This window comes from Leptopilina boulardi, unplaced genomic scaffold, assembly GCF_019393585.1.
Source record: "Leptopilina boulardi isolate dan_hultmark-lab unplaced genomic scaffold, ZJU_Lbou_2.1 LbouV2_151, whole genome shotgun sequence".
NCBI lineage: Eukaryota > Metazoa > Arthropoda > Insecta > Hymenoptera > Figitidae > Leptopilina > Leptopilina boulardi.
This window is the reverse complement of record NW_026137698.1, coordinates 1,022,822-1,036,890: the sequence shown is the minus strand read 5'-3', so window position 1 is coordinate 1,036,890 and position 14,069 is coordinate 1,022,822. Positions and strand designations below refer to the sequence as shown.

Here is a 14,069-nt window from a genome sequence, read left to right as displayed (position 1 = left end):
TAAACTATGTTAATAATAATAATTTCTGTCTATTGAATTCTATTTTCAGTCTTCATCTCCTCTGTTTCTTGAGACTCGCATCTCGATTATTTTATTTTACAATTCTTTCTCTCACGAAATTTATTCATTATCATCATTTTCATAAAAATTACCTTATCAAAAAAAATCTTTTTTTTTTTTTGTTTTAGTGAGTTCATTGTCTGGTTTTCCTTCCTTTTTCTGATACAATGGGATATTAGTTGTGTATGAAGAAGGGATGAACCGCAGCTGATATTGTGTGTGGGGATATTGACATTCCGCTTTTTCCCCTTCTCCAGATTCCAATAGAACTATACACACACCTCTCTCTCTCTTCGTTCGAAACGAGTTCTATATTCCTTTTCCCATGTTGTAACACTCATCATCATTTTATACTTCCGAGAGTTTTATTTGCGAGTATAAGCTTAATTATCACTTATACAATTATAAACAAAAATCTAGTCATCGAAAAAAGAAAACGATACCTAGAAAAAAAGTAGATACTTTTTATTCATTAAAGTTAATCAGCGCCGAGTCATTCAACAAGTTAAAAATTCAATTTACTGAATTCTTTTCTATTTTGATTGAAATTGGCCTTTTTTTTTTTTGGAGAAGAAATTAAAATAAAATGGAAACGGAACTCATAAGACCGGACAATCCGTCAAAATGCACGTGGAAGACAAATTCTACAGATAGCCCTCACACTAATCGGAGCAAGTTAGTAAAACAATATTGATACTTCTTTCTTTAATGTTATTTAGAATTTTTTTTTTCAATATTTGAAAAAATATTTAAATATTTAAAAATAACTTCATCATTCTTTTTTTTTCCTTAAGGAAATTAATTATTATTCAGTTTTTTTTTTAAATCTCAACCTGATTATTGCATCATTCGAAATTGTTACCACGTTTCGTATTGTTTACGTTTTTCATATGAATCGCTATTGCAATGTCTTTTATTCATAATTTATAAATATAATTATGTGATTATTTTTTTCACATATAAAAGAGTTGACTTTTTTTAAAATTATTTTGTTTTTCAATTTTTTAATTAAAAAAAATTCAAAATATAATTTTTAATAACAAAATTTGAATATATTTTTTTAATTTAATTAAATAAATTTCTTTTTATGAAATTCGCTAAATTATGTATTTTTTTTTTAAAGTAAAATAAAAAAAATAGAAATAATAATTAAAAGTAGAACATTTGAAGAATCTATAGATTGATTTAAATAATAATTATAAACTATAACCAATCCATTAGCTGAATGATAAAAGGATCGATTTTCTGTCTTCAACCAAGGTCAGTTTCTTGGCAATGTTGAAAAAAAGAAAAAGGTTTTAAAATAATAATTTTTTTCTATATTATACTTTGTAATATTTTTTTTTTTATAAAATATTCTATAAAATTTTTTATTATTGTAAATATAAAAATTTATTTTTCATTTTTTTTTTATCAATTTTAAGAATTCATAAAAATGAAGTTAATTTTTGTTTCATTTATTACTTTGTACATTAATTTTTAGTAGGAAAAAATAAGAAAAATAATATAGCAGTTTTAATTCCTAGAAAATTGTTTACTTTTAATTTTCTCTATAGTAAATAATTAATATCTAGATTTTTCAAATGAAAAACAGAGATATTAATTTTAGAATGTGAATTATTTAAAAAAAATATAATGTCAATACATTTGGTAATCTATTTGTAAAAACATGTTTTAGCAGGTGTTCCGAAAAGTCCAAATAAGTCATTTTTTTAAAAAAATTTCATTCAATCGAAGCTCTAAAATGTTAAGTCATGAAATATTATTAAAATTTGCATTTCTAAAATATTTTTCAAAAAAATAAATTCAATTAAAGTTTCCGAAAAAAATTGGAAGGAATTTAATAATAATAAAATAAAAATAATAATTTATTAATTAAAGATAAAAATTTTTTTTTAATTCAAATCCGATTATCTATAAAACAAAAGAAATAGACAATAAAAATATTGTTATTCTCCTTGATGATTGAGACAAATTGAAGGTAATGGAATTAAAAAGATTTTAAAGTTATTACAAGTTTATCTCCTTTAATAGTTTTTATGAGTCAAATGATTATTTTAAATTACATATACTGTGAGAACATATAAATTGTCCCTAATCTACAACTATAATCAAGTTTAGAAGCAATGAAAAAATAAATTTTTGAAACTATAGTATAAATTTTTATTGTAATGAAAAAATAATCATAATACTAATTTAAAAAATGTAAAAAAAATACAATAATTAAGAGCATATAATTATAAAAATTACCAAAATTATAATTAATCTTTTAAAAATTAAATTTTATATTTTTATCAAAAATTATACAATTGGAATTGTTCCAAAAAAAGAAAATTTTTGTTGCAGAACAATGGAAATTCTCTTTTACTATACAAAAGATTAAATATAGATAATCTATTTAAATTTAAATACAGTGAATCACATACTCATACCTATACGTGTATAATGAAGACAAGATTTTTATTATTCCATTAATTTTTCAAGGATAAATCATTCATCCATTTTTTTACAACTGAACATAAATTATACAAATAAAATTACAAAATGTAATTTTAAAAATTTTTTTTTTTTTTTCTTAAAAGAATTTTTTTAAAACTCGATTGCTGAATTCACAAAATATCCGGAAGTGAAATTTGCAAGTTTTTGTTTATTTTACTGTATCCTTGATTTTTTTTTAAACAACTCTGCCAAAAAAAAGTCCTTGATTTAAAAATATATTTTTTTTACAATATTTTCTTTTTTCAAAAATTGATTATAAAAATATAAATAGAAAAAATGAAACTAATTTGTTTATTCTAAAGTTAAATAAGTTATGTGTATATATTTACATTTAATTGTTCGTATGAATTAAAATTTCCATGTAAATCGTAAGCTTTGTATAAATTATTTGTGATTTATTTACATTTGATTGGTGATATAAATTAAAATTTACATGTAAATTATTAGTTTCTGATATAAATTGTAATTAATTTTTAATTACACTTTTGTTTTCAGAATGGCTGACAGGAAAACAATATTACCGAATATTTTAGATGCAATTGGTCAAACTCCAATGGTTCGATTAAACAAAATTCCCAAAATTCATGGAATTAAATGCGAATTGTGTAAATATTAATTTTAATTTATGCAAATTTTAATTACATTATGAAAAAAGAAAAATATTTTATTTTTCTTGCATAAAAGTTTCTTTCTTTCTTCTTAATTTTTTTTATTACTAGTATATTTTTTATTAAATAAAAAATTTTTAAATTAAATTTTTTTAAAAATTTCATTATTTATTTAATTTAAATTTATTGTATAAATGGAATGAAAATTTTTAGTGGTGAAATGCGAGTACATGAATCCAGGAGGTTCAGTGAAAGATAGAATAGCAGGGAGAATGATTAAAGATGCAGAAGAAAAAGGTTTATTGAAACCGGGTTGTACAATAATTGAGCCAACAAGTGGAAATACAGGAATCGGTCTAGCAATGGCAGCTGCTGCAAAAGGATATAAATGTATAATTGTCATGCCACAGAAGATGTCGAATGAAAAACTTTACACGCTTCAAGCACTTGGTGCTCAAGTTGTAAGAACTCCAACTGAAGCTGCTTGGAATAGTCCCGAGGGTCACATTGCAGTATCTCAAAAAATTCAAAGAGAAATTCCAGACAGCGTTATTCTCGATCAAGTCAGTTTTTTTTTCTTTTCTTTAAAATTTATAGTTTCAAAACTACAAAAAAAAAGAAGAAAAAAATGTTTCTGATAAATAATAATTTTAAATTAAAAATTACTTCTAATAAATTAATTTAATTTATTAGCTAATTTAATTTAAATTAAAGAATAATTCTATTCATTATTATTAATTTAAATAAATTAACGATATACAAATTTTAATTACGTAATTTAGACAAAATTTCAACAAATTTGAAATTCAAAATTCAATATAGATTTTAAATTCCATAAAATAATATCCTGTTGACAAAGAATTTAATTTCAGAAAATATAATCTTCTTCTTATTACATGCGGTTGAAAAATATTTGATTCCGGTTTTTTTTTTTACACTGCTTCATTATTGCATAATTAGCTTATCAAAATTGTGGCTTCAAATCTTTTTTTTTTTCTCAACATTCTATTTTTACTGCTTTTTATATTATAATTATAACTTCGTTTAAAATTTATCACTTTTTTCTGAAAATCAAGCAATTTAAAAAAAAATGGAATTTTTTTTTTCATGTAAATCTTAACAAAAGTGAGAATAAAACATTTATTCAGACTTTTTGAGGTCATTTTATCATCTATATTGTTGCGAAACGTGAGATTTATTTCTCTCTTATTATTGAAATAAGTTAGTCTTATTCTAAAAAAAAAGAATATTTAAAAAATATTTTTTCAATTAAATAAATCGAATAATATTAAATTGTTCCTTTAACAAATTTTAATAAAAAAAAAAACTATTTGATAATTTACAAAATAAAAGTGATAACAAATACGAATAATAATAAAAATAATGATAATGATAATAATTATAATCCTGAAATTAAATGTTTTATTTTCGCTTGAAAAAAAATTTACTTTAATTCAAATATAATTTATTTAATGGCAATATTTTAAATTAAAAATTAATTAGAGTTCAAAAATTAGTTTTTCAATTTTTTAATTTAAATATATATTTTTTTAGTATACAAATGCTGGTAATCCATTGGCGCATTATGATAATACAGCCATGGAAATTTTGGAGCAAGCTGGAGGAAAAATAGATTATTTAGTAGCTGGAGCAGGAACTGGAGGTACTATTAGCGGTATTGGTCGTAAGTTCCGCGAATTATCACCAAGTACAAAAATAGTTGCTGTTGACCCAGAAGGCAGTATTCTTGCTGATCCTCCAGAACTAAATAAAACTCCGACTACATTTTACGAAGTCGAAGGAATTGGGTAAATGAAATTTTTTTTTATTATTATTATTTAATTTTTAAGTATTTTTAATATTATTTTTAAACTATAAAATCAATTATTAATAAAAACATTTTTGTCAATTTATAAAAATTTGAATTTAATTAAATTTTTTACAGTTATGATTTTGTACCAACGGTTTTGGATAATAAAGTAATTGACATGTGGATAAAATCAAACGATTGTGAATCCTTTATCGCCGCACGTAGTTTAATAAAAGATGAAGGTCTTCTCGTTGGTGGTAGTAGTGGAGCAACTTTATCATCTGCTTTGAAATTGGCGAAAAATTTACCGGAGGACAAACGAGTTGTTATTTTATTGCCCGATGGAATTCGAAATTATATGACGAAATTCGTTTCCGATTATTGGATGGAGAGTCGAGGTTTTTTGGTGAGAATTCGACAAAACAAATTTTCTACAAAAATAATTGTCATTAGTTAAAATTTTTTATTGGAAATTTAAAAAATTAGTTTCAGAAAAAGAAATTTTTTTTTTTTTTTGCAGAATCCTCCAGAGCCAGTTGAGGGCAATAAATGGTGGTGGAATCTTCCTGTTTCCACTATTCATTTTAGTAAACCTGTAACTTTATCAAAAAGTTCAACTTGCGAGGACGCTATTAATATTCTTCAAGAGGGCAAATTTAATCAATTACCAGTTGTTGATCAAAAAAATGAAATTTTAGGTTTTGTCTCATTAAATGGAATTTTAAGTTCATTGATCTCGGGAAAAGTAACAAAAATTGATAAAGCTGAAAAAATAATGTCGAAAGAATATCGTAAAGTTGTTTTGGCAACTTCACTTGGACGTCTTTCGAGAATGCTTGAAAAAGAACATTTCGCAGTGGTTTTAGATGAACATAATGACGGAGCATTTGTTGGAATTGCAAGTCAAATAGATTTACTTGAATTTATAAACAAAGGTCAAACCAGTAATGGCAAGGTTCATACAAATGGCACAAATTGTGCTTAAATTTTGCAAATCTAGCGAAAATGATCATTAATTATCATTTAAAAATACCACGGTGTGAAATCTCGATGACAAAATCTATAATTTTTAACGTTGAAGAATTTTTATTTCATTATATTCATTTTTTTAAAAAAATATTTCTTCAGGTAGATATAAAATTTATAGGATCAATTTATGCACTTGTATTATTAAATTAATTATAGTTATTAGAAGCAAGTCCACAAAAAAGTGCATTGAAAATATAAAGAAAGAAATATTCAAACGAATTGAATACATATGAAAGTAAAACTAGAATAGAGAAATTGTTTAATATTAATTAATTTTCAAATTGGATTAACTATTTAATTAGTTTGATTAATTAATAAATATTTAATTTACTTTTTAATTCACAATTTGCTTTTTTAGAGAAAAGAGAAAAGAGAAAATTCATTTCTTGTCTTTTGGAAAAAAAATACTGTTTTTTTAATTTGATAATTTTATTTTAAAGAAAGAAAAAGAGATTTATTAAAATAGAAATATTTATCTAAACTGAAGACTGTGAATTTTCTGCTATAAAATCACATAATGTGTGAATCAATAGTTTTTTGTCAATTTTTGAACATTGTCGCACTCAGCGCACGACTGTTTATTCTTACAATCAATATTAATTGTTTAATATAATATTTAACATATCGTGAGATTATAAACTAATAATATCAACGAATTTCTCTAAGTTTGTCTCAACGTAAATTAAACAATTTTGGAAAAAAAATATTTGCAAATTCTCAACGGACCTACATTTATGATCTATAAGTAAGAGTTGAATAGAATGAAATTATATAGCTTTTAACTAAAATATAAAAATTATAAAATATATCAAATATATCTATAAATCTTCAAGATATCAATATTTTGTAACTTATATTTATGTTCCACTGGGAATTGGTACTTAGATATTTGTGATTCTTGTACAACAGAAAAAGAACTTTAATTTTTTAACTAAAGCGCAATATTTCTTGAATTTTAAGTTCTTTATTTCTGAAATTTGAAAAATTGTATTTTACAATAAAAAAAAATATACAAAAAAACAATCACTATCGCATATTTCTTTTAAAAAAAGATATTTTTTATTTTTAATAAATAATAATAATAAAATAATACTATATTATAAACAAATTAAATTGTTCAAAATAATAGGAAATTGATAAAGGAAATTGTAAAAAGAAGTGTGAAATTAAGAAGTAAAGTCTTATCTTATCTAGCTAATAGTAATAAACACCTTTTCTCTTAACGCAGGCGCGAATATAGTTTCATTCGCGAAATAAAATCTCAATGTAAAGTCTCAAAATTGGATTTTTAAATATATTTTCTGTTTAATTTGATAAAAACAATAAACATGGAATTTTTGGAGCCAAATAGAGCAATGAGATGCACCTGGACTCCGAATTCTTCTAATACACCTCATTCTACTTTTCGGAAGTAAGTTTTAAATTAATTATAATAAATCGAAACAAATAACCTAAAATATTTTAAGAATAATAATTTATATTTTTTTTTTCTCATATTTTTGCATTTTATATAGATTTTTTTTAAATATAATTAATTATATTTCAAATTTAATTTAATTTAATTAATTTACAATAATTAATTTATTATTAATTTTATAAGTACTTATTTATGAAAAGGGCATGTCCCGTGAGTTATAATAAATAAATAAATTTATTATATTATTTTTATTAATTATAAGATTTGAAATAAAATTAATTTGATTTTTATTTTCAGTCAAATGAATAGAAAGAAAATATTACCGAATGTTTTGGAAGCAATTGGAGAAACTCCAATGATTCGTTTGAATAAAATTCCAAAATTACATGGAATTAAATGCGAAATGTGTAAATAACTCTCTATCAATTAATAATAATTAGTAAATAATTAATTCATTATTAATGAATTAATAAATCATTTTGAAAAATTAATATAAATATTATACAATTAATTTTATCATTAATAATATTTATTTATAATAAAAAATTTTTTAGTGGCAAAATGTGAATTTTTGAATCCTGCTGGTTCAGTGAAAGACAGAATTGGTTATAGAATGGTGAAGGATGCTGAGGATCAAGGATTAATAAAACCGGGATATACATTAATTGAACCAACAAGTGGAAATACAGGAATTGCAGTAGCGTTGGCAGCTTCTGTAAAAGGCTACAAGTGCATTACGATATTTCCAAATTTTATATCAAACGAGAAACAAGCGACAATTGAAGCTCTTGGAGCTCAAGTTTTAAGAAGTCCTGTAGATGCTGTATGGGATGGTCCAGAGGGAATTTTTGCCATTGCTGAAAAGCTGAACAAGAATATTCCAAATAGTTTTATACTGAATCAGGTGAAAATATTGTTAAATTTTTTAAAAATTAATTAAAATTGTCAAATTTTTTTTAAAAAAATTGAAAAAACTAATTATAAAATTAATAAATTAGTGTTCGAACAGTGCAAATGCTTTGGCTCATTATGATACAACAGGAATGGAAATTTTTGAGCAAACTGAAGGAAAAATTGATTATTTTGTCGCTGGATCAGGAACTGGAGGAACTCTTACTGGTGTAGCACGAAAATTACGTGAATTATCACCGGAGACAAAAATTGTTGGCGTTGATCCAGAAGGAAGTGTTGTCGCAGAACCTCCCGAATTAAATGATCCAACTGTTACATGGGAAATGGAAGGAATTGGGTAAATGAATTTTCAAAAATTCATAAATATTGTTAATTAATTTTTAGATTGAATAAATAATTAGAATTTTCTTGAATAATAATTGATAAATTTTTTTCGATACAGCTATTATTTTGTCCCAACAAATTTGGACAGGAAAATAATAGATTTTTGGATAAAGTCAAACGATCGTGATTCATTTTTAACAGCACGAAGTCTTATTCGTGATGAGGGTTTACTTGTCGGTGGAAGTAGTGGAGCAATTATGTCAGCGGCTATAAAATTAGCGAAAAATTTGCCAGAAGATAAACGAATTGTCGTTTTATTACCAGATGGAATTCGAAATTACATGACAAAATTTGTTTCCGATTATTGGATGGAGTATCATGGATTTATGGTGATATTCTCAAATTTATTTTCTTATTAATATATGCAGAAAGTGAAAATATTTTTTGAATTTGTAAATAATTTTCAGAATCCCCCAGAACCATCTGAGAATAATCGTTGGTGGTGGAATCTTACAGTTTCGAATATTCAATTAACTAAATCAGTTGCACTTAAAAAAGATGCAACTTGCAAAGAGACTATGAATATTTTACAAGAATCAATGATTCATCAAATTCCAATTCTAATAGAAAACAATAAAGTCCAAGGTGTAGTTACACTCGATGAAATTCTGAACAATTTAATTCTAGGCAAAGTGAACGATGAAGATTCAGTGGAGAAAATTATGTCAATGAAATTTCCAAAAATCGAAAGTTCAATGACACTCGGAAAACTTTCAAGAATTCTCGAAAATCAAAAATTTGCTATTGTTCTAAATAATGACAAATTTATGGGAATCGTCAGACAAGTAGATTTATTGAATTTCATCAAAACTAATCGTGATCGTTAAAATTTTCAATTTTTTTTAAAAATAAAATTCTATTTTTGTTACTGCAAATCTATAAACTAGTAAGTAAAGTTATTATTATTAAATAATATAGTATAAAAAAAATATAAATAAATTTATTAGAAAGAAGTATGCTTTGCAAAAAAAGAGAAAAAAATATTTAAAATTTGTTAAAGAAACATTAATTAAAATTAATAGTATTTTTTGTATATTTTGTAATAAAAATAAACTAGAAATTCGAAAAATAAATGAACTTTTATATTTCATTCAATATTTATTAAAATAACAATTTTTTTTTTAATAACTGTTTTGTTTTTATGACAAAGCAAAAATTAAAGATTGTCAATTCAATCATTCGTTAATATCATGAACACCATTAATTATTCCAATTAGAGTTAATTAAGTTAAGAAAAATTAATTTGAATCTATGAAGATTAGGTGTTGAATGAGACTTTGTTCTTCAAAATTGAAGAAACAACTTGATAAAACCAGTAAATTATTGATAAAAAAAAAAAAAAAAAAAAATGAAACGTCACATATACTGGTCACAAAATAATATGCGAGCTAAATGCGAGCCTTTCTTTTTACTATAGTTTGTTGTGAGCTACAGACGTGATGATGCGAATAGTCGATTAGTCATATTAATTATATTAAAATAATCTGATTAAATGTCAATAGTCTCGAGAGCAAAAAAAGTAATTATTTCACAACAAGTTCTAAATATTTAACGAGAGTTAAAATTTTATGCTTTTATAATAAAAATATTTTATCAAAAAAAAAAAAAAGAAAATCTCAAAATGGATCAAGTAAGACCGGATAAACCAAAACAATGTACATGGCAACCAAATGCCAAAGATACGCCTCATACTAAACGTACCTTGTAAGTAAAAAATTGAAAATCGAAAAAGAATTTATTTTTTTCCCCTGTAAACTCGTTTATTTGTAAATAAATAAGTAGAATTTAATTTAATTTTTAAATTTTAATATTAAAAAAGATTTCAATTGAATTTTTATTTTATTATATTAATTTAATGGAATTGGATTGTAAAAATATTTTTTTTAAAAAAGTTTATATTGTTTCCGTTTTGATAAAATTGATAAGTTATCGCTGTGCTAATTTAATGCTAGAGGAAAAAATAAATTACAAATGTACTGGTCAAAATTATGATTATGATTTTTTAAACAAATAAAAAAAAAAAATTTTTTTTAAATTCAATTATTTATGTAATTTAATTATATTAAAATTTCAATAAAAATATTTTTCTTTTTTTTTAAAGGCATGTAGATCGAAACAAAATATTGCCAAACATTTTAGAAGCAATTGGCGAAACACCTATGGTGCGTCTCAATAAAATTCCTAAATTACATGGAATAAAGTGCGAAATAGGTGAATATTCCAATTTTTAAAATTAAGAATATAAAAATAGTTTAAGTAAATTTTTAATTTATGAAAAAAAAATTGCAATTTTTATAATTAATTAAAAATTTTAGTGGCAAAATGCGAATTCATGAATCCAGCGGGATCAATGAAGGATAGAGTCGCGTATCGAATGGTCCAGGATGCTGAGGAGAAAGGTTTATTGAAACCTGGTGACACGGTTATTGAGCCAACAAGTGGAAATACGGGAGTTGGTCTGGCAATGGTAACCGCTGTCAAAGGATATAATTGCGTTACAGTTATGCCTCAATGGATGTCAAATGAAAAGCAATACACGATGCAAGCTCTTGGGGCAAAAGTTGTAAGAACACCGGCCTCAGGAATGCCTGACAATCCCGAGGGACCATTCATGATTTCTGCAAAATTGCTTCAACAAACAAAAAACAGTGTCATTTTAAATCAGGTATTATATATTATTATATATTATATTTATAGAAAATATTTATCAAATCCAATTTTTTTTTAGTATTCAAATCCATCGAATTCACTTGCTCATTATGATACAACTGCTGAAGAAATTTGGCAACAAACAGGTGGGAAAATTGATTATTTTGTCGCTGGTTCCGGAACTGGAGGCACACTCACTGGTATTGCTCGTAAACTTCGAGAATTATCGCCACAAACAAAAATAATTGCCGTTGATCCTTTGGGAAGTCAAATGGCAAATCCTCCGGAATTAAATAAAACTTCAGTAAACTTTTGGGAAACCGAAGGAATTGGGTAAAAAAAAAAAAATAAATGTTTTCGAAATTCAAAAGAATATCCAAATTAAGTAAATTATATATTAATTATAATAATCTGAAATTAAAATGCCAACAAATCATAAATGTGATAAACTTTAACATTATCCATAAATAAATTTTTTTTTATTCTTTCGTTATTTCTTAATAATAAATTTGTTGTATTTTTAATCGTTAATTTTAAAAATTAGAAAAAAAGTAATTTATGAAAATAATTTTATTATTTGAATTTGTAATTAAAATTAATTTTTCAGCCACGCTTATATTCCATCGAATATGGATCGAGATGTCGTGGATCAATGGGTAAAATCAAATGATCGCGATTCTTTTCTCCTCGCGAGAAGTTTAATTCGAGACGAGGGTTTACTTGTTGGAGGTAGTTGCGGAGCAGTTTTGTACGCGGCTTTGCAAATAGCAAAAGACCTTCCGGAAGATAAACGTGTCGTTATTTTATTACACGACGGAATTCGAAATTACTTAACGAAATTTGTTTCCGATTATTGGATGGAGAGTCGTGGCTATTTGGTGAGTTGATCAAAAGAAGATTTTCCAAAGCAAAAAAAAGGAGTGACTTTTTTTGGAAACGTAATTTTTTTTTTCAGGATTCTCCTGAACCAATGGAAAATAATCTATGGTGGTGGAATCTTACGATTCGAAATCTTCATTCAAATAAAACACACATAATTACTGAAGAAACAACTTGCGAGGATGTAATAAAAATGTTTCAGGAACTCAAATTTCATCACATGACAATTATGAATGAAAATCAGGAGATTGTTGGTTTTGTAACGGAAAATTTATTATTCAGTAATTTTATTTTAGGAAAAGTGCAAAAAACCGAGAGAATTGATAAAATTATGATTAAAGAATTTCGTAAAGTTCATTTAAAAACAACACTCGGTAAACTTTCACGCTTTTTTGAACACGAAAATTATGTCGTTGTGGTAAACGAAAATAAAAATGATAAATTAGTTGGAGTTCTCACTCCAATTGATTTATTAAATTTTATCAATAACAGCAAAAATGGTGTAACTTCGTAAGTTGAATTTATCACAAATTCAATTTTTTTTTTAAAATTTTTAACGATTTATTAATTAATATTAATTTTTAAATTGATTATACTTCTTTCTATAATATATTAAAAAATGTCATCATAATTTCGACATAAATATTATTTTGTAATTCTTATATTTAAATAATAAAAATATGAAACAAATTTTTTTTTCCTAGTATTTTAAATATTAATTGCACAGAGACAATCGTTGGGAAAATATAAATAATTCTTACCTTAAAGAATATTTTTAAAAAATTTGAAAATCTTTACTATATTCGTTGAACGTAGACATTAAATTTACAACTAGGCAATGCGGCAACTTCTGCGTCAACTGTGCATGGAATTCCCAAATTTGCCAAACTTCCACGAAGAAGACCACATGTAAATGCTAATAAACGTGGACTTTCACGAAGATATTGTTTACTATTATTTCCACCAATATTTGATAATAAACGAAAAGAATTATCCTGTAGCATATAAGTGCCATGATGATTTGTTCGTAAATTGTCAATTTGTTTTTGATATAAACTTGTCCAAAAATCTGTGCATATAAATTTTATTGTATCCAATTCGTCTTTAAAACGTGGCCATTCTCTTGTCAATCGTTCAATTATTCGATAACCAACACTAAATCCCATTGATTCCAATCGTGATAAATCTTCTTCCTTTTCCTTCAAAAATATTTATTTGAAACGAAAACAAAAAATTTGTTTACTATTTTTTTAAACTTTAAATTATATTAAAAAACATTGCTTTCTGTATTTATAAATAAATTAATTATTACTAATTGTAATAATTATTATTTGCTACAAATGTAACAGCGAATTTTGACATTTGTCAAGTTAACATAACCTCAAAACAAAAATGTTATTTTCTATATATAGCAAAAAACAATTATTATTCTATATATTTTATATAATATTAAAAAATAATTACCCCAGTGTTGACAGATGTGCTTAATACATAATTAACTATTTCTGCGTGTAAATATTCAAATAAACATTCATCAGCTTCACCTTTGTTTGCTGAATTTGATTTTGGATCAACAAATTGATGCTTCATTTTAAACACTTTTTTCTTTCTTCTAAAATATCGATTAATTAATTGGTTATATATTAATTAGTGTACAAGTAATTTAAACGATATCAATTTCTTTCTAAACGCAGATAAATATGTTTTTTAACCTTATTTTTGGAATTTTGACAGATGGGTTGTTTAGATAATTCTCCACTAGAGGGATGTGAATTGTTATCTAATTGGTTCAAATGTGGCGCGCTTATTTAAAAATCTTTCA

General features: G+C 24.3%; 4 protein-coding genes across 4 annotated transcripts; 3 read left to right on the top strand and 1 right to left on the bottom strand.

Annotated features, from left to right (window-relative positions):
- Positions 1 to 379: 379 nt before the first annotated feature.
- LOC127276730 (cystathionine beta-synthase-like) lies at positions 380 to 6,840 on the top strand. The gene is made up of 6 exons (XM_051297363.1): positions 380 to 735; positions 3,055 to 3,164; positions 3,381 to 3,730; positions 4,722 to 4,975; positions 5,113 to 5,383; positions 5,498 to 6,840. The coding sequence occupies exons 1-6, from the start codon at positions 647 to 649 to the stop codon at positions 5,960 to 5,962; spliced, it is 1,539 nt and encodes a 512-aa protein (XP_051153320.1). The 5' UTR covers positions 380 to 646; the 3' UTR covers positions 5,963 to 6,840.
- Positions 6,841 to 7,233: 393 nt separating this feature from the next.
- On the top strand, positions 7,234 to 9,792 carry LOC127276732 (cystathionine beta-synthase-like). Its single transcript, XM_051297365.1, has 6 exons — positions 7,234 to 7,417; positions 7,721 to 7,830; positions 7,978 to 8,327; positions 8,422 to 8,672; positions 8,778 to 9,048; positions 9,127 to 9,792. Exons 1-6 carry the CDS (start codon positions 7,335 to 7,337, stop codon positions 9,544 to 9,546), a joined length of 1,485 nt encoding a protein of 494 aa, XP_051153322.1. The 5' UTR covers positions 7,234 to 7,334; the 3' UTR covers positions 9,547 to 9,792.
- A 149-nt stretch (positions 9,793 to 9,941) lies between these two features.
- Positions 9,942 to 12,937, top strand: LOC127276731 (cystathionine beta-synthase-like). The gene is made up of 6 exons (XM_051297364.1): positions 9,942 to 10,423; positions 10,821 to 10,930; positions 11,035 to 11,384; positions 11,448 to 11,701; positions 11,976 to 12,246; positions 12,324 to 12,937. Exons 1-6 carry the CDS (start codon positions 10,341 to 10,343, stop codon positions 12,759 to 12,761), a joined length of 1,506 nt encoding a protein of 501 aa, XP_051153321.1. The 5' UTR covers positions 9,942 to 10,340; the 3' UTR covers positions 12,762 to 12,937.
- An 80-nt stretch (positions 12,938 to 13,017) lies between these two features.
- Positions 13,018 to 14,042, bottom strand: LOC127276735 (trafficking protein particle complex subunit 6b). The gene is made up of 3 exons (XM_051297370.1): positions 13,960 to 14,042; positions 13,712 to 13,859; positions 13,018 to 13,446 (listed from the first exon to the last, which is right to left on the bottom strand). The coding sequence occupies exons 2-3, from the start codon at positions 13,835 to 13,837 to the stop codon at positions 13,045 to 13,047; spliced, it is 528 nt and encodes a 175-aa protein (XP_051153327.1). The 5' UTR covers positions 13,838 to 13,859; positions 13,960 to 14,042; the 3' UTR covers positions 13,018 to 13,044.
- Between the last annotated feature and the right edge of the window lie 27 nt (positions 14,043 to 14,069).